We start from the raw sequence: 19,637 nt of genomic DNA, 5'->3' as shown, positions 1-19,637 counted from the left end.
CGTTTTTTGTCCGTAGTTTGACAAAAAACTATAGTTGTTATTGATTTTCTCCTTGCCTTTTTTGCTCTTATTTTCAGTTTTAAATAGTTCTTTTAATTCTTAATTGTCAATTGAATCCAGCAATTGGCTCATTTGTGTGGGTTTCGTTTTACTGAAAGTATGCATATAATTCTTTGCATTATAGATCCGTCATTATCACTTCTTTCTTGGTCAAGGTTCAGTCATAGATCCGTGTTCACAAACTCATATTGGTATGTCTTTGCATTATAACACAAGTACACAACTATAAGCATTCTCATTGTAAATAGTAGTAAACAGATATGTTAAATGTTGACCAACATCTTCAAATCTTTTCTAGGCATGTTCAGAGAATCAAAATATACCGAATTACATAGGGAAATGACCCAAACCTTACCTCGAATTAATTGTACTTTTGAAACAATTCACTAACTTGATCTAACCTAGTTAAAACTTAAAATAGTTCTCGATCGTGAATTGATTTTGTATCAAATCTTGTTGTAGTCATTGTTAATCTTGGACAAATTGCTAGGCCTTGATACTTCAACATGTTGATGAAATGAAGTTGTCCATGGTGGCAATGAGTTGGGATTCAACAATTTGACTTGGCTGGTTAAGCATGCAACACCAAATGATTTAGCTCTAGTAAAATAAAATTGATCATGACAACCACATAACAGGTATTATATCGTTATTTAGATCTAATTGTTTATTAGTCGGCGATGCATTGGTCATTCAACCTTGTTCTTGAATCTTATTAGGTTCCATGACCATGGTGTCAAACTTAAATGAATTGGAATGAGTCTATGAACAACCATACTCATCACCATACAATTCAGCTCACAAGCTCAGTATATTGGTTTCAATTAGTACCGCCATAACATTTATGTGTGCGGATAAAAAAAAATTCTCCTATTAGTAGTTGTCTTCTTAGTGAAAGGGAAATTTAGTTGGGCTTCTAAAATGCATATTTAGATCACATGGAAGAGCATTAAACTGTTTGGTGTTTAGTGTGTAACAGTTTGAGCCAGTGAGAAATTGAATCATCACGATTAACACTTCCTTCAGTTATAAACTAAATGAGCTGATTTTGCACCGACAGATTAAAAATTAATTGAGCAAGTTCAGAGTTGTGTATTAGATCTCTCGTGTTTGTATTTTCACTTTCTGCACACTGACACGCGAAAAACAGAACTTATTTTCAGTTAAGATGTTCAGTGGTCTCAACTGCAATTCAGGAATATCAGGTAAGCATGGTGTTAAATAGTCACTGCTAGGTTTATTTTCGTCTGTAAGACCACAAAATTAGCTTGACTATATATATATATATATATATTAGAGAAAGAACTAGAGTTACAAGCTAGCTAGTCTTACTTAGCTTAATCTAGTTGATTAACATGTCATTAGGCTTAATGTACTTTACATATTGCCTATAAATACTCTATGTACTCACTTTCAAATTTATGAGAAATGAGACTATTTTCTATTTCTTGCTTTCCATAACAATATATTCTAACGAAACAATTTTCGTTTGAGAAACAATCTTATTTATCTGACATTTTAATGTAATATGATGGCACCAAAACCGTTTGGATGTGACGACACATATAATCCAATGAGCGACCGAATTCGCTGTTGTAAAATTTGTCCATATTTAATATCAGACAGTTCATATTTAACACTCGGTTTCACTTAGTAAAACAACAGTTTAGATATGTTGCAGTTGCAGGTACTGCTGTTAACTGCAGGAAGTCCAATTTGTCCAATGAAACAATCGTATCATTTGACCAGTTTCTAATTCACAAAACCTTCTATGAATCAAAATAAAACTAATTTATAACTTTTCACTTAAGGAATTGTTTATAATTTCATATATACTAACATTGAACAAAAAAATAGTTTCAACTCACGACAAACTTTAAATAATTTTTCTTAGTTTTATAAGTAAGTGCTTATTGAAAAACTTATTTTTTTTAAATAATTTTTCTTAGTTTTATAAGTAAGTGCTTATTGAAAAACTTATTTTTTTTAAGATAATCCAAATTGGCACCGGGAAAATCGAACCTAATATTTTGATAGAAGCATATTCTAAGGTCTCAAATCAACACCATTAGATAGAAAATGAATTATTTCTGGTACATGCAATTGACAAGGGGAAAACAAGCTGATATTTATTCATGTAGTCTCCTGCTAAAAGTACGGGCTTGAATCGACTAAACTTCAACTAGACTTGGTGACCTTAATACAACCGGAGATGTCAAATATTTTACACCATACGCCGCACTAGATTCAACTGTTGTTGAAGCCACTAACCAGCTGCACCAGAAATAGAAAATGAACCAAGTTCAACAAATGGGGAAAACATCAGGCACAAGGGCAACCAAAATTCGAGCCGAATTCAGCTCAGAAAAGAAAAAAAAAAAAACTGCTCAAATTATCTTAGATAAGTAATGTATGATTTTTTTGAAATGACAAATATTATTCTCGTCGAGTTTATGCAAGGCGCACAATCACTCACGGATGGAAAAAATACAAGGTACCGAATAAAAAACGGAAAGCACCTAAGAACAACCCCTTACAAAAAACCAACTCAAGATAATGATGAGGCCGACATATACAAGCGGACAAGGAGCTGCAAAAACCAACCTGCAGAGGAACACCAAAAAAAGCTTCTACCACACGAAAAACACCAGCAGCCGAAGGACCAAACTATCATCTAGCAAGACAATACCTTGGATTCCAACACCATTCATAGAAAAGGCATGGCGGGTTATGCGTCCTATTCAACTTCCACCTCCAAGACAAGACCTTAATCTCCTCAACTATCTCGTCCACCACTCTACTAATCCGCTTAAAATTTTTGTCATTTCTCGCTTTCCACAAAGTCCACATGGTTGTGTGCCAAATTAACCATAGCCCTTTAGTTACTTTTTTATTTCTAAGGATGGTAATTGTATAATCTGAGGCCTCAAAAGTCTACACCCTAGTCATTCCCCCAAACAGTTTATAAAGATGAGAAGATAATAAAGTATGGATTCACAAATGCAGAAGAAAAATAAAAGTAGAAAGCAAGGCAACTATCCTATAACATCAATAAGACACTGCAAAGGTTCTGTTTATCAATCATCAATGTCCTAGTGTCACATTTCTGAGAATGGTAAAACTGCTTTAGAGAAAGCTACTCCAACCTAAATGTCCAAGGCCCTGCTCTGAAGATTAAGTCCATTTCTCTTATAGCAAGTTTGCGTGTGCAAATGTATGTTAAACAATAAGTCCCACATCGACAATATCAGACAGAGCGGTGAGGAAAGTGGGATATATAAAGAAAGGGTATGGCATTGGATTACATACTTACCTGGATGGGGTCAATGGGTGATCATGAAGGCCCATGGCCTAGAAAGGTGACCTCCATTGCACTTAGGAGGGGTGCCTTTCTAAGGTCTACCCAAGTGGTGGAGCCTACATCATAATTTGTTGCTGTGGGGGCCTGCGTTCGCGCGGCCCCCTTCAATCGTAGTTAAATTTTTGAAAATTGCTTCTTTCACGTGTTTTCTGGAGTTTTTGCCTCTGGTGGTAGTTTCACAGAAATTGTGTTTTGGACTGGATTTTTGTAGACCCCTCTATAAAAATAGAGGATCTGTAAAGCTCCTTAGCATTTGTGACAAATATTTTTGCCATCCTCCATTGCACTTTGGAGGTAATCCATGTAGGCTCTGATGTGCAACATCGGTCACAGATTTGTTAGTTCAGACCTAAGCCTAAAGTAACAAGTCCAAATTAATATATTTTTTTAATTAATTTAATACAAAAAATTTTTTGAGAAAGAGAGAAAAAAAATACATAAGTGGCGATAAAAATGACAAGGAGTAAGTGCATTATTTTGACTTTTTAAATTAAAATTACACAAATGTTCCCTCAAAATTATCCTTTAATTTAATTCTTTATTTTTTGTGTCAAATTAATTATTTATTTTAAAAAATGTTTAGGGACTTTTTTTTTTGTCCGTTATTAACATATTTTAAGTGTGAAAAAGTCAAAAATTTGAGGTTCGAATCTTGCTCACCGAATAATATTCTTAGTAGCTACCAACTGATATACACTTACGATACATGGACTATTTTTATTCTTAGTCTATTTTTGTACATATTATTATATATGATTATTGAATTATCTATATTATATATAAAGAAAATATATGGTTTTAGACTGACTTTTTCACATTCAAGTATACACTTAAATAAATTTACCTTTAAGACTTTTATATTGATGGTGACTTTTTTTTTTTTTTTTTGGTTACACATATTGTTAGCGACTTTGAAAAAAATATGAATTTTATATTATATTTGCTATATTGTTGGTGACTTTGAAAAATATAAGTATAGTTCATTACAATCTGAAATTTAAAAAATATCTATACATACAATTTTAATCAAAATTTCATAAAAATTACTATTCATATTTTACATGCAAAGTATATATGTAATGTATTCTAAGACTACACTACTCGGAAAAACCAAATTAGTGACGGGAAAATAAAATCCCTCACAAATTTTTTGGTCGCAAAATTTAGTGACGAAATTAAAGAAGGATTTCATGTTTTCCTTCACAAAACTTCGCTCACTAATTTTTGTTTTTTTATTAGTAGCGTTCCAAAGTAATTGGCGAATTATCAGTCTCACTCTCACATGTAGAGGTGACCCAAAGGCCTAGTCAAGTTAAAATGATCAATATTCAATATGACGACAATATTATAGAACATTTCTTCATATATAAGGATCATCACCAACGAAAGCTGGGTTTAGAAGAGAGATCCTCACATTTATTGTCTAGGAGTGTCTCTGAGCAAAATTTGATTCTCCCATTTAATGTTTAATAATGTCTCGAACTAGATTACTTCTAGAGGGGGAATATACAGAAAATAAAAAATATATACATAAGGCTCGGAGATTGAGTTTGGCAACTCATCCACAAGATATAGAAGGGCATGTTCTTAAGAGCAAGTCATATAGATTTGTAGATGGAAGTTTGACTTTGATCATTATGTGCATTAATGCCAGAAACTGCACGGATGGATATCAAGGTAATACACTAAAATCAGTATCTCAACAAAGTTCATATGTAAAAGCTATAACATCTCAATTTCACGCGAGAACTCACATCAGCAGCAACCGCTTGGCACAATATCCACTATACTATTGGAAACATGTCTGAATGTCTGATTGTTAGGCTGAATTATTGAACATAGCATCATTGATTCGGCCGATACCAACATCAGATATAGGATCAATGGGCTTCTCATCCCCGTCTTCCAAAAAATCAAGACTCAAAGGATCCCTATTGTACTCATCTGAAGAAAGAGATATTAAAATCATTTATTAAAAAACTTGAACTCACAGATTAATTAGTCCCTCCCCTAAGTGATAACACAGTCTTGCAAGAAACATACAGCAAGTAATCTAGCAATCAAAATTAACCGAATTTCTAAAAAATTATGTATTAAACTCACCATAAACTGTGTTTAAGGATGAAGGAGATGGTGTTGACATGAAGTTAAGGCCAATGTAGAATGCCAACATCAATACAATGGTCACCATCACATAAGTTGGTACTGCCAAAGCCCAGTATCTGAAAAGCATAAGTAGTTTAACAGCTAAACTAAAGAGTTCACTTCATCTGCTTCATACACCTTAACCGAGTTTACATTTGTACATAATTAAATTAAGGCTCTAGAATTAATCTCACTTTAGAGTTATTTCAAAGCAAATTTCTTGTTTTTGTGACACCAAACAATTACATGCAGTAGAGGATCTGCATGGTTGCTAAAGCTTCAAATGATAGAGCAGGAATTGAGGTGTCTAACCTGCTAGGATAGTAGGAGATGCCAATAGAATGTAGCCATGATTCTGGAACGTATGCCCATACCAAGAAAATAACTATTCATAAAGGAAAATGAACAAGTAAAAATCTCAAAATCATAAAATGCCGAGCATCACAGGAAACCTTAGAGACATTCGTTAACACATGGTAAACTAGTAGTTATGCAGAATTGTTTTACAGAATACAAAGTTATTTTGATCATGTAGTTATCAACAGAAAATCAGAGATGTTAAGTAGGATGTGTCTTCAAGGTGAATCCCTGTTCCTAGTTGTCTTTACTCCAATTAAAAAAAAAAAATCAACTTTTAAGGAAATACAATAATTTGTGCAATTATAACACCAGGTACTCCCTCCGGTCACTATTATAAGCAAAACTTCACTTTTTAGATACATTGAATAATTAATGTATCTAAAAAGTGGAATTTTGCTTATAATAGTGACCGGAGGGAGTAACGTATAAGTTATAACACCACGAAATAGATTAACTAAATATATCGAAAGTTGGAGCAGATGAAAGAATCACATTTTGGTCTTATTCAATAAGCTATTCTAGATATCTTAATTGAATTATGACTCATAAGCTATTTTGTGGAGCTAATTGAAAAAAGTCAAAAACAATTTATACACATGTCATGAACTATTTTTACAAGTGTATCCAAATACTAATATAAGTGCTTGTGTCATCATGAGATAAACCTAATAAGCTCAAAATAAGCACTTCTAAATACTCCCTAAGTTCCCAATTAAAATAAACTCAAAATCTCAAACAAAGGAATCCCCTACCATGCCACACAAAAAGAAAGCTTAAACTGTTACAGATTTGAGATTTTATTTTAATTTTAGACAGTTGTTAAATAGCAGCTATAGCGGTGTTATAGCGCAATAGCAGAGCCGAATTTGAACAAATAAAAAATTAATATTGTTCCACAATACACTATTTAGTACAAAATATTGTCTAATAGCTGCTATAGCGGCTGTTATAACATGATTGTATAGCGGAACTTGACAGTGTAACCTCAACTCAAGCCATACTGTTTCACTGATAATTTCAGCATTTATGTTGTTTTCACCATTACAAATACTATTTGAAATCAATAAACTAAACGAAAAACAATGTGAAATATTTATATTTATAATTTTTACTCTCAATCAAACAAAGTAAATGAAAGAAAAAAAAACCTGTAGCAACAACGGTAGTTATAGATCCAACAAAACCGTAAACTTCAGAAGGCTTAGGGCCATGATCTGCTGACAAACCAGAGGCAGAGTTGTTTTTATTATCGGAATCAAGAAATGACACAGTTGCCCTCCGCTTTCTCGATAGACTCAGTGTTCTTCTTGGACTGCTGACAGAGCGAGGACTTCCCATCTTGCACCCCTTCAATTACAACTAACATAATATCCTGTGTGCAGTGGCGTATCCAAGACTCTGATCCAAAAATATTGGGGGATCGATCAATACTAACTAAATACACCATATTTTTTTTTAAATGCAAATAATATCAGCAACAACTACACTAAACACAATGTTTGCAAATAGTAGATAAAAAAAAAATTCCAAAGAGTCATTACAAGGCCAAAATGCCACAGAATACCAACCACCGAAACAACTAAAACAACAAATAGTCAAACAAAACACTACCAAAAACCTTCCCGCTAAATCCAAGATCAACATGGCTATCCAACGTAATCTAATCAGAAATAAACAAAACAAATCTAATCAACAAAACACCACTATCTGACCCGCATATGCAGAACCCTGCAGTTTTGCAGCCACAACATGGCTATCCAACGTAACAAACAGACGCCCACAACAGAGAAAATAACAAAAAAGCAGAAGCTGAACCAGGAACCAAAAATTTTATACAGATTAAAATGAAAAATTGATATATTTACAGGACCAAAAATATATTTAACCCTAAATAATATATTAAAAAATTACGATGTACTCACTTTACATTGTACTCCTAATAAATAAATAAATTGCATAACAAAAAAAACTACCTGATAATCAATTAACAAAAAGCTATCTAGCTAGAACAAACAATAACAACAATCTCCAATTTTGAGCAAATCAACAACAACAATAAGCAAATCAACAAGTAATTAGCAACAACAATTCCCAATTTTGAAGATAAATAACAAAACCCCTAAATCAAAAACCCTAAATTGACAAAATTCCCAAATCACAAAACCCTGGATTCATTACATGTTGTTTTTCTGTCGAGGCCAGAGTAGGAGGGTGGTGGTGGACGGTGGAGAGCACGGCGGAGGGCGGGACAGAGAGAACCCACAGGCAGAAAGCAGATTCGCGCGCGAGGGAGAAGATGAGAAAGTTCGACGCGCGAGTTCACAGTGAAAATCAAAATTTACTGTATCGATAAAACGTGATTTTAGATTTTTTTTTTTTTGCGGGAACGTGATTTTAGAAAAGTTAATGATAAAAAATCATCAGCACTTGGTTGAAAAATATAAAGTTTAATTTTACTTAATTGCTTTTAGAGTAAAAAATAAAAATATATAGAATCACAAGTAAAAAAAAAAAAAAAATCAAATTTACCCTCTAAAAAAAGGAAAATGTTAACGAGTGCCCCCAAGGCACTCTTTAAGACTCATAAGTAGTAAGTATTTTTAAAAATGCATGTAATCATTGTCTTTTTCTAGAATCTTATTATGTTCCATGACCATGGTGTCAATTTTAGATGAATTGGAACGAGTCTATGAAACATGATCATATGGCCATACAATTTGGCTCAGAAGCTCAATACGGAGTAACAGTAGTTCGACTTCTAAAATGGATATTTATAGATCATATGGAAGAGCATACATTAAAACCGTCTGGTGTTTAGAGGGTAACAGTTTGAGCCAGTGAGAAATTGAATCATCACAATTCACACTTCATTCATGAAATTCAGCGCCTTATAAGCTAAATGAGGTGATTTTGCACCAACTGAGGAAAAGTACTTGTGCCTTATGTTGATGAGTTTTGTAAATTCAGAGTTGTGTTAGATCTATTGCAACTTGTAGATCTAGCATAATTTGCATTTTGCACTTTCTGCGCACTGAGATGTGAAAAATGTTACGAGAAAAACACAACATATTTTCACATTAGGATTTACATTTTTTATTTTTGTCAAGGGATTTGAGAAGCAATCTTGTTTACCTAGCATTTGAATAAAATGTGATGGCACCAATACCGTTCGGATTGATGTCCCACGGCATACACAAACACACACACAAAGGGGATTGCCCATTCAACCTTTTGAAAATGCAGGTTTTTTGAAAATCAGCTTGTAGCATTTTAAAAATATTTTGATTCAAGTCCCTAAAGGGTGTTTTATAACACTACTTGGATGCATTAGTCGTTAATATATATTTTGAAACATCCTTGGATGCATTATGACAAATAAAAGAATAAATTAATTTGATGGAACAAGTCTACAAAAATGTAACCTTTTCTACTATCTTTTCCTGGTAATACAACTACTTTTTTAATGTGTAATTAAACAAGCTGATATTTATTCATGCAGTTTCCTGCTAAAAGTACTGCTCAAATCAGAACTTCAGCAAGTTGCATGTTACTTGAATCAACTAAATTTCGACTAGGCTGACTTTAATACAACTGGAGATCTCAAATATTTTACACCATATGCCGCACTAGATGCTGCTGTTGTTGAAGCTACTAACCAGCTGCACCAGAAAATGAACCAGGTTCAACAAATGGGGAAAACATCAGAACAAGGGCAACCAAAATTCGAGCCAAATTCAGCTTAGAAAAAAAAATCTGCTCAAATTACCTTAGATAAGTGATGTATGATTGATTTTCTGGGGTTCCAAAATCAGGTTGAAGAAGAGCTGCAGCAACTAACGCTAACTGGAAAACTGTATTCACCTGTCCAAATTGGTATTCCTCAGAAAGTGGGATGAACAGAAAGGAAAACTATTACCTGTCTATATTCTATTTTCTATTCTAACCACATGCTGCTTTTCAATTTATGAGAAAAAGTTCTTTTTTATGTGTTGCTGGATGAGTAAGGAGTTAAAGAATGGTAATTGTATAATCTGAGGCCTCACTTCACAAGTCTAAACCCTGGTCATGTTCCCAAACAGTCATAAAGATGGGGTGGTATTATTAAAGATGGAAAGGTAAAGTCGGTAAGTATGTGGATTCACAAATGCAGAAGAAAAGTGAAAGTGGAAAACTAGATAACTATCGTAAAACATCTAGAAGAGACTGCAAAGGTTCTGTGTATGTATTCACATTACAATCACAATCCTAAAATTCATCAACATGGGAAACATGATAACGTGGCGATAAAACTGCATTACAGAAAGCTATTCCAACCTAAAGGTCCAAGGCCCTGCTCTGAAGAATAAATTCAACACCCACTGATAATGCCTTACCTTGCTTATAAAGAGTGGTTCAACTTTTTGGCGACCGGTCCCATCAAGGTTAAAAAAATCAGACCAGCTTTTCCACTGAGATAACCACAGAGACTCAAGATTACATTTTGATCTCCACAAATTCTGAAGCTGAAAGAAAAACACAATTCGAGAACCACGTTCTAATTTCATACCTTCCAACCCAAGGTACTAGCTCTTTGAAATATTGTACCGCCAACAAGGAAGGCGTCTCGGAACACAACAAGTCCGACAAGTCCAGCTGCAAAATCAAAAACCAACATGAATAGTTTAGCACCACATAGATGGAATACAAAGTAATATATGTGTTCTCAAGTTTAAATGCTATACACTGAAACCACTATATGAATACAAATACTCACTACACCCTTCTATTTCAGCTACTGAACTCAATGAGTGCAAACAGTATATAACTACGAAAATATAGTCAAATCTACACTCAATTGCCAGCCCAGAATAATTAAAGATCTTGTTCCAAAGAGAAAAGATGTTCACAACTTGGTTTTAACACACACATAACATATACTATTTCTTCAATTTAAAGAAACCATAAAAAAACACAAACAAAACTACCAGCTACCGAAGTGAAGCACTACTTACGATGCAGTAGATCTTGATGAACCATCGCAACAGCAACACAACCAATAAGTACCTATATCATGGATTGAAAACATACCATCAAACAAAATACAACCTCAATTTCTAGCTAACATTACACGGTGCTTACAAGAAACTATAATTCATCGATACCTTATCAGCAAGGGGATCAAGATAGGAACCAACTACAGAATCAATCTTCATCTTCCTAGCCACATACCCATCAAGCTACAATTACACACCCACATAAAAAATGAAAACTTTAGCATATGAATCTATGAAGCACTAACACAGACACGGACATGACAATGTCACAGACACGAACATGACACTAACACATCTACACATGTGGTAATTTGAAAAATAATTGAATGTAAACACATGTGTCGGTGTCGTGTCAATGTCGAACATCGACACATGTCAGACACCAAACACGTATTCAATCAAATGTGTAAGTGCTACAAAGATATGAATTCAGCATAGAGTGAATAAGGTTACATTACATTATCTATTATGAAAACATTTTAGCAAATAGAGTGCATAAAATGTTACATATCTCAAAAATCAAAATTAAAAAAAACGTAATTTTTTTTCATACCCAATCAGACCCACCAGAGATAGCCAACCCCACCATAGCTGAAGTATACATATCATTCACAATCATCCTACAAAAAACCATAAATCAATTCAACACATGAAGAAAAAAAACAATTTTTTAAACTATTTCAAGCAAAATTCACAAACTAGTTACCATCCAAGAAAAGGACCCGAAACCAATCTCGCAAAAGAAATCAAATTTGGCGCATTGAAAAAAGTATAAAAAAGCGAACTTTGCGGTGAATTGTTCAAATTGGAATCAACACGACGATGGTTTGGTAAAGGGGTTGTTGTGATCCGAAGAAGATTAAGATTAACAGCGTTACGACGAAAAACAACGGCTTTAGCGTGATGATAAAGAGGGGTAGCGGATTGAGAAAGCTTCCACGGCGGAGAAGCGAGGAAAAGGGGGCCGTTGTGATGAGAAGGGAAGCGGAAAAGCGCGTTGTGGAGTAATGGAGAAAAGGGAAGAGTGATTGTTGTTGAGGTTGTTGGTGTAAGGAAGGTTCTAGCTATGGTGTTTGAGTTTGTGAGGATTGATTTTAGAGACCTGAAAATCACCATTGTTGAACGACTTCAAGCATTTCTTCTTACAATTTCTGGTAATTTAGGTTTTGTTTTTGTTTTCTCTCTCTTCTAAACTTGGTCTTTTTATAATTTTATTTTACTTTTCTTTTGGATTGGAAGAAAGGGTTTTGTTTTGGGTTTTAAATAAAGATGGATAGATGGGTATAATAATATTATTTTGACTACACTGGATTGATATGATATAAATATCGTTTTTGCTAACCAGTACCCTCAGGATAATGGTTAAAGAATCTACAAATAAATTTTTGTCTTAAAAATATACTGTAATATGTTATTTTTGATCAAATAATGATTGCACAATTTTTTCATAAAAATTTACTTGTTTTAGATGTTTAATCAATACCCTTAGAACATTGATTATCATTCTCCTATGAATATATGCTTGGAGATTTCCATCAAAAAGAAAAATATATGCTTGAAAATTGATTTTTATTCATAGTAAAAGTATTCACACTCACAATAGATATATCTATTTTTTTTATACTTAATGAATTTTATTTATACACATCGTTCGTAAGTAACAAGTTTTATTATCTCATCTTGTAAGTGTAGTTCAGTTGATAGTTACTATAGACACTATATGCAGGGTTGAAGTTCGATCCTGAATTCCCCACTTATCCATACATAATGTGTGTTAATCTAACCATTAAACTACTTCACAATTTTTTTTTTATGATCTCTTTGGCTTTAATTTCATCTTGTAATCAATTATTAAATAAATTTTAATTTTCAAAATAAAGTGAGAAAACACTTACAAGTTACAATTACAATCCCACATTTGAAGCCCTTCTCTCCTTGTGTTACTTACACTATATTGGTTACTAACAAATGTATGAATGAATAGTTGACACTAACTTTTAGAGAGAGTTTCTCTAACTTTTTAGAGGTCAATGTTACATATCTATAGACGTGAATATTTTGGTCAATTGGATTTGTCACATCTCTATATATTTTGTTGTTTTATGCAATTAACTTGGGGGCAATGAATTTATTTTCAATGTATTATATCAATTTGAATGAATATATATATTTAGTAAAAAAAAATATTGGGATGAGCTCTTTAACACAATATATTTATGATGGAAGACGTGTTCAATGTTCAACATCAACACATATAAATCATGATATATTCAATGATTTCATATTTAGATTTTTTAACGGGAACATGTCAATGTGGTGTTCGGTCTCTCTGTTAGCATTTGATAATAGATGAGTCCTAATTGGGACTCAATTTCACAAATACCAATCACTATTGAATTACTTGTTGATTGAATATGATTGCAGTCACAATTTTTCAAATTTAGTACTTTATGCATGATCTTTTTTCTCCAAAAATAAACATACAAATAATTTAAGAAGGGAAAAAAGCACCTCAACCATGAAAGACACATCTCAACCCCTTTTCCCATAACCAAGGCATGAAAGGCGGAGAATAACTCTGACATGACATGATGATGTATTTAGAAAAAAAAGGTAACCATTGAGCGCTAGAGAAATTTAAAATTTGCATTTTAAAGCATAGAAAAGTGATAATTGTTTAATTTAAAGAGGAATTTCAAGTTAAAGTTTCTAAAAAATTAATCCTAGTTAACACTTCCTGGTGTATGCATAAGAAACTTTTGATTAGGCAGTGCCTATCACATTTCATTCATGGCTAGCTACACATGTTTTGTGATGTTAATGTCTCTAAATATGTTCCTGTCAATAAGATAAACATTCTATGTTTAATAGTTTCTTAAAAAAATACAAACATGGTGTCAAAAAGTGTAAAGTATGATGTCCATAAACCAACTCATTTCAACTTTTTAAAGTTTCAATTTTGTTAAATTCCATGCATTTGCTTTTCATAAAGCATTTAATCATATACTACAGTTTAATAAAGAAAAAAAAAATAGTGCCATATAATTGAAAATTAAGAACCATGACCCTTACTTTCTTCAACTAGAAGCCACATTCACTATAAATAGTAGTGCCATATAATTCACTGGCACAAGTCCATGTGAAATGGCTGCACCTGTTGCTATAGGCACAAGGGGCACTATTGGATCACTAGTGAGAAAGGAAATTGAATATTTCACTAAGTTTGAGTTAGATAGAAGAGGGATTTCACAGAAACCTCAGCAACACCTTGTAGACATGGAGAAAGCAAAGAAGCCTAGTTTCTGGTTTTTGCCAACAACTTGGAAGAAAAGGAAGCAAAGAAGCACAGCAAACAGGTTCATCCGAAAAATCTGTTCTGTTACAGAAATAGATCATGAAAGTAATCAATTCAACAGAATTCCTGGTTACAGCTACAAGATCCTCAAGGATGATATCAACAACTTTCACCTCTAAGTGGGATCCGGTCTACTGCAATTGAAAAAGCAAGCGTTTACATGTATTAATTGATCTCGGCTATTGATTTCAGATCAGTCGGCATACATTACACCTTTACTAAAGTTAAATTATTGCTATATAATCTTCATTGTTGATCTGATATTGGAAGGCCAAAATCAGTAACTATGTGACACATTTACTTCGTCGAATCCGAGTCCTTTTAAGTAACTTTTTTTTAAGTTTCTTGAGTTAGCCTGCACTAGCTTGTTCTGAGGGATCAAAACTTGCATGATTGCAGCATCTTCATTTTAATTTTCACATTTTGTTGATATTGAACAATTATTTTTCTTTTTAATTTTGGGATCATGCTCTTTTTTTCTGTGTCTTTCAGATCACATGTTTCAATTTTCCTGCACTTTTAGTACTGCTGGTTATTATCATTCTTATCAGATCATCCGAGACTAAGGTCTTAACTCTATTCCTTGTGGTTTGAAGACCGTAGTCTCACCACTAAGCTAACGCCTTATGAACAAGCAAGTTTTGAATCAAAGCAAAACCCGTTGGAGACATTGTTGCAGCAATAGGTTCTAAGTCTCATATTGACTAGAGATAAGGCCTGGAGATAAGAACCAACCGTTTTAAAAGTCGGTTTTGATGGATTGGATTACACCCGAAATTTAATCTATGTAAAATTGTAAAAAAAAAAAAAAAACGATGTATTTGTAATTGGAATTTGGAAATATACATTTATGTTTTTGGACATCGGTATCTCGGATGTCCAATGATGAATGAAATAAAAACAGAAACTCAGGTGAAACTTTCTTTGAAAAAAAATGAAAAGAAAGAAAGATGAATCAAAGGGATCCTGATTCCAATCCCAAAAGAAAATCACTAATGCCTAAACATTTAATAGTAGGAGTGTAGGACATTTTACACAAACAGAATTACACCCTAAGCAAATTTTTTTTTTGGTAGGACAATTTTGAGTGAAATCCCATAGTCTGTTATGGCCATATTGCTACTATTATGCCCTTTCAGCTGCAAATGAACTTCCACTTGGAGCTCTAAAAGATTCAACATGACCAGCAGTTTTTATAGATTCACCAGCTATGTCTTTTTCATCAGTTTTGTGTACTGCTAAATGTGCAAGAGCCGCTACGACATCATCCATGTACGGGCGCGTGTCAGCTTCTTCTTGTAGACACATTGCTGCCACTGCAAGGGCTTGAAATAGTCCCTTTACAGGGAACTTTCCTTTAAGCAAAGGATCAGCCATTAGAGTGAACTTTGCTCTATCCTCAAACAAAGGTTGTGCCTGCCAATTCATAAAAATAATGTTAGTATCACCATATTTAATGAAATTTTCATCGTTGAATCTCATATTTAACGCGACATACCCAATCAATCAAGTTTTGTTCTTCTGCATCTCTTGCAGTGTCAATTACTCTCCTACCACTGATTATTTCCAAAAACACAACACCAAAACTATAAATATCTGACTTTGGGGTACATTGACCAGTAGCAACATATTCTGGTGCACAGTAGCCATAAGTCCCCATAACTCTGGTTTTGGCTACAAACTCACCCTCTCTTGGGGCAATCTTGGCAAGACCAAAATCAGAAAGCTTTGGATTGAAATTTTCATCTAATAGTATATTAGACGATTTTAAATCACGAAAAATCACCGGTGGATCTGCATAGTTATGCAGATATTCAAGTCCTCTTGCTGCTCCGTCGGCAATTTTCATCCTTGTATGCCAATCCAATGGTTCCTTATCATTACCTATATCTGTGGTAAACAAACAAACACACTCGTTTCAGTTTTAGTGTTGTCTATGGTTTTGTTTCGGTGAATTGAAAAAAAGGGAGAATAGGCAATTTCGTCCCCTGAAATTGTAACATGTCAATCAAATAATCTCTTCGTTAAGTTCAATTGTTAGAAACATGTGGACTCTAAATCATTGCCATGTCTATAGGACGAATGTGATGCGTCTCCACATCACTTGACATGATTTTCTATTGAACTTTGGTTTGGGTAATTTTTTTTTGGAAAACTAACTCCTAACCTTTTACTCCACAAATGATATGGAGCCCACGTGGAATGTCACATATTCATTTAACATGTCATGTGAGTCATACTCGCATAACTTAACAAAGAGACCTTTTGATTGACGTCAAGGATGCAATTGCTAATTCGAAAAAAAGAGAGGCTACTTTGATCGATGATTACAATTTTAAGGATGACATTTCCTATTCACCAAAAAAAGAAGTCTAAGAAACATAATGTTTTTAGATACTACTACCTACCAAGAAGGTGATCTTCCAAGCTTCCATTGGTCATGTACTCATAAACTAAAATCCTTTGATCATCTTCTACACAATAACCGACAAGTTTCACTAGGTTTGGATGATTCACCATACTCAACATTAAAACTTCTGCGAAAAATTCTCTTGTTCCCTGATTCCCATCCCTGTTCAGAGTCTTCACAGCTACATTCTGAACATTGAGTATTTAATATGAGGCTCACATAACTTGTAAAACAAGAAACAAACTTGTACAACAAGAAAGAGAGAGAAACAAACTTGTTCAATGCTTTTCATGTATCCTTTATACACATTCCCAAATCCACCTTCTCCCACAAGACAATCAGAACCGAAGTTGTTTGTTGCCTCAGCAATTTCTTCATATGTTAATACTTTAACATCATTTTTTGCAGCTCCATATTTTAGTATTTCTGCTGTAATTTGTCTATGTCTGCTGCTACCTGCAATTTATTTAATTTAAGATCAAACAAATTATTAATCCACATTTCCATTTGGAAATATAATTATATACCATATTAAGAAATGAACCAAAAACAATAGAACAATGTGGTTTTGAGGAAGGAATTGTCATACAACATAATTTTTATTTTTTGTAGGCTTAAATATGTTATTCGTCCCTGCAAATAGGGGTCGCTTAAAATATCGTCCCTGCAATCGTTAATCCTTTTTTTTTGCCCCTGCAAAGTTTAATCAGTTAAAAATTCGTCCCTTGACCCGGTTAATGACTGCCACGTCATCAAATTAACAAAATGGCATGGGAATTGACGAAAATACCCCTGGGCTAATTTTTTTTTTTCCTTCAAAAAAAATTTTTGAAAATTCTTTTTAAAATTAAAAAAATCTGAAAAAATAATTAAAAGTAAAAAAAAAAATTGGAAAAAACAATTAAAATTAAAACTGAAAAATTTTCGGGAAAAAATCGTAAAAAAAATTCGGGAAAAAACTGAATTTTTTTTTAAGGAAAAAAAACAAAAAAAAAATAAGCCAGGGGTATTTTCGTCAATTCCCATGCCATTTTGTTAATTTGATGACGTGGCAGTCATTAACTTGGTCAACGGACGAATTTTTAACTGATTAAACTTTGCAGGGGCAAAAAAAAAGGATTAGCGATTGCAGGGATGAAATTTTAAGCGACCCCTATTTGCAGGGACGAATAACATATTTAAGCCTTTTTTGTATGAACATGCAATTTAACAAATATTGTTGGATTGAATTAGAAAATAATATATATTAATTTGTGTATCTATCTAGAATGAATCATATACCACATACCTGTTTTTCGTGACATAGCATCTGCTAATGATTTAAATGTTCTTCTTCCTTTGGAAACTTTGTTGGAAACTTGGTTGTAAGAGGTTGATTTAACATCGGATTTGCAGCAACATGGAATGCAACTCATGTTTTCAAACAAACCTTAATAATATTGTTGATTGTGTTTTTTGAGAGGTAACAAGATTGTCAATTGTTGGACACCTAGGACTTTTATTATTTGGTAACAAGATTAATTAATAAGTACCTGTGATTAATAAATGATTAATTTATTAATCACAGGTACCTTAATTAATCTCAGGAACAATTTGGTAAAAAGGGAAACAAGAATGATACAATGTGGTTAATTATTGATTAAATTTGTTGTAACTGAAAGACGTTATGCATGTTTCAAATATTGGATAAACTTTTATATACGTGATAGAAAGATGATGTTGTGATTTTCTTAAAATAGTTTTTGGTATCAAAATGGTATTCTTTTGAGATAGTTAACCTTAGCTGGTTATTTTTCTTTTACACACTATCATTTTCCAAAGTGATAAGGATAACAAGTTGTTTTTACCTTATTGCTCCGTCGTGGTACATTTTCTTTACAGACTATATGAGTTTTATTTATTAATTAATTAAGTAGAAAATGGGTAACAAGTTTGATGTAAATAAAGTCAACTCTTTCTATTCTTGAAAGTTTGACGAGAATAGCTATCTATTATGGGATGTGATGCTGCAAAACACGCATGATGAATGGGTATACATTTTTTTTTTCTTGAAAAGGAAATGTGTATACTTTTTTTGATCTCTCGATTGAATTGAATATGTACCTATTTCATTATTTTGTAACTAATTTTAGTAAAATAATTTTTATTTTTTGAGGAAAGTAAAATAATTTTTATTAGTTAAAACATAAAACCAAGGAATTTATATATTTTTTTGGTGTTTTCCTTTTACACAATGCAAAAATAACAACCCTTAAAAAAAATAACAACCCTTCTCATTATTATTGTTTTATCATAACTATAATACACACACACACACATATATATCCAAGAAGTACTAACTTATTTAATATTAAATAGGGTACTAACTTATTTTATTTATTTATATTGATTTTTTAGGGGTTATTTATAATGATTTGTTCGAGATATTTTGATTTATTGACACTAGCAAAAGACGTGCACTATGTACCCGTGTATCCTCTATTTTTGTTGTATTTTGTTGTATATATACTTTATTATTTACTTTAATTTAATTATTTTATTTCTATTTTATAATATCTATATTATATTATTTAAATTTATTTAATTTTACTTCTAATATTCAATTCATGTGTTGTTAAATTTGAATCTGAACAAAAATTTGTATCAGTAAAATCAAATAAAATAAGCTGTTGGTTTTCAAATTCCTTACAATTATATGATGTAGATTTGAGTTTTAATTTGGAAAATAACTTAGATGCTAATGAAAATATTATTCACAAAACGTTCACAACCCCTAACTTAATTAACAAAAATACCAAAATTGTTAAGTCGGATATTGTAAGGCGATTTGAACCACTCGGGCAAGGGTGGTGATACTTTCATACAATTGACCATTGAAAGTGATGGAACAGTGATTCTTTCACTATTTGAAGT

The 19,637-nt window shown here is 32.8% G+C and overlaps 4 protein-coding genes and 1 non-coding gene across 7 annotated transcripts; 2 read left to right on the top strand and 3 right to left on the bottom strand.

Moving 5' to 3' along the window:
* The first annotated feature begins 3,365 nt into the window (after positions 1-3,365).
* LOC146944560 (U1 spliceosomal RNA) lies at positions 3,366-3,526 on the top strand. The gene has a single exon (XR_015028590.1). It is a non-coding gene; the product is annotated as a U1 spliceosomal RNA (small nuclear RNA).
* Positions 3,527-4,766: 1,240 nt separating this feature from the next.
* On the bottom strand, positions 4,767-8,259 carry LOC146944559 (phosphatidylinositol N-acetylglucosaminyltransferase subunit P-like). Of its 3 annotated transcripts, none has more exons than XR_015025965.1 (6): positions 8,105-8,259; positions 7,075-7,324; positions 5,879-5,951; positions 5,525-5,643; positions 5,176-5,365; positions 4,767-5,078 (listed from the first exon to the last, which is right to left on the bottom strand). XR_015025965.1 is itself a non-coding variant. In XM_085742923.1 (6 exons), the coding sequence occupies exons 2-6, from the start codon at positions 7,262-7,264 to the stop codon at positions 5,154-5,156; spliced, it is 498 nt and encodes a 165-aa protein (XP_085599049.1). In that variant the 5' UTR covers positions 7,265-7,324; positions 8,105-8,259; the 3' UTR covers positions 4,931-5,153. The 3 variants fall into 3 exon arrangements, 2 of the variants coding, with proteins under 2 accessions (XP_085599049.1, XP_085599048.1); XM_085742923.1 differs by having other exon boundaries at positions 4,931-5,159; positions 5,256-5,365; XM_085742922.1 differs by having other exon boundaries at positions 5,029-5,365.
* A 1,033-nt stretch (positions 8,260-9,292) lies between these two features.
* Positions 9,293-12,234, bottom strand: CLS (cardiolipin synthase). Its single transcript, XM_085742921.1, has 8 exons — positions 11,666-12,234; positions 11,513-11,579; positions 11,068-11,142; positions 10,918-10,969; positions 10,473-10,558; positions 10,300-10,374; positions 9,693-9,787; positions 9,293-9,585 (listed from the first exon to the last, which is right to left on the bottom strand). The coding sequence occupies exons 1-8, from the start codon at positions 12,073-12,075 to the stop codon at positions 9,498-9,500; spliced, it is 948 nt and encodes a 315-aa protein (XP_085599047.1). The 5' UTR covers positions 12,076-12,234; the 3' UTR covers positions 9,293-9,497.
* A 1,869-nt stretch (positions 12,235-14,103) lies between these two features.
* Positions 14,104-14,433, top strand: LOC146944557 (uncharacterized). The gene has a single exon (XM_085747968.1). The coding sequence runs from the start codon at positions 14,104-14,106 to the stop codon at positions 14,431-14,433; it is 330 nt and encodes a 109-aa protein (XP_085604094.1).
* Positions 14,434-15,265: 832 nt separating this feature from the next.
* On the bottom strand, positions 15,266-18,509 carry LOC146944556 (putative serine/threonine-protein kinase PBL23). Its single transcript, XM_085742919.1, has 5 exons — positions 18,013-18,509; positions 16,999-17,180; positions 16,723-16,912; positions 15,813-16,204; positions 15,266-15,730 (listed from the first exon to the last, which is right to left on the bottom strand). The coding sequence occupies exons 1-5, from the start codon at positions 18,137-18,139 to the stop codon at positions 15,440-15,442; spliced, it is 1,182 nt and encodes a 393-aa protein (XP_085599045.1). The 5' UTR covers positions 18,140-18,509; the 3' UTR covers positions 15,266-15,439.
* Between the last annotated feature and the right edge of the window lie 1,128 nt (positions 18,510-19,637).

The sequence above is a fragment of the Medicago sativa genome, chromosome 2 (genome assembly GCF_051527215.1).
Source record: "Medicago sativa cultivar Bolivia chromosome 2, Bolivia_mono, whole genome shotgun sequence".
NCBI lineage: Eukaryota > Viridiplantae > Streptophyta > Magnoliopsida > Fabales > Fabaceae > Medicago > Medicago sativa.
This window is presented reverse-complemented; position numbering and strand designations above follow the sequence as displayed.

Coding starts and splice junctions, on each gene's coding strand:
- CLS (XM_085742921.1), bottom strand. CDS start 12,075: ATGGTGATTTTCAGGTCTCTAAAATCAATCCTCACAAACTCAAACACC. Junction 11,143..11,512: donor TCTCTGGTGGGTCTGATTGG/GTATGAAAAAAA, acceptor GTGTAATTGTAG/CTTGATGGGTATGTGGCTAG. Junction 10,375..10,472: donor CTAGTACCTTGGGTTGGAAG/GTATGAAATTAG, acceptor TGGTTATCTCAG/TGGAAAAGCTGGTCTGATTT.
- LOC146944559 (XM_085742922.1), bottom strand. CDS start 7,264: ATGGGAAGTCCTCGCTCTGTCAGCAGTCCAAGAAGAACACTGAGTCTA. Junction 5,952..7,074: donor AACTACCGTTGTTGCTACAG/GTTTTTTTTTCT, acceptor CTTTATGAATAG/TTATTTTCTTGGTATGGGCA. Junction 5,644..5,878: donor ATCTCCTACTATCCTAGCAG/GTTAGACACCTC, acceptor TATGCTTTTCAG/ATACTGGGCTTTGGCAGTAC.
- LOC146944556 (XM_085742919.1), bottom strand. CDS start 18,139: ATGAGTTGCATTCCATGTTGCTGCAAATCCGATGTTAAATCAACCTCT. Junction 17,181..18,012: donor TGCTATGTCACGAAAAACAG/GTATGTGGTATA, acceptor AATAAATTGCAG/GTAGCAGCAGACATAGACAA. Junction 15,731..15,812: donor AACAAAACTTGATTGATTGG/GTATGTCGCGTT, acceptor ATGAATTGGCAG/GCACAACCTTTGTTTGAGGA.
- LOC146944557 (XM_085747968.1), top strand. CDS start 14,104: ATGGCTGCACCTGTTGCTATAGGCACAAGGGGCACTATTGGATCACTA.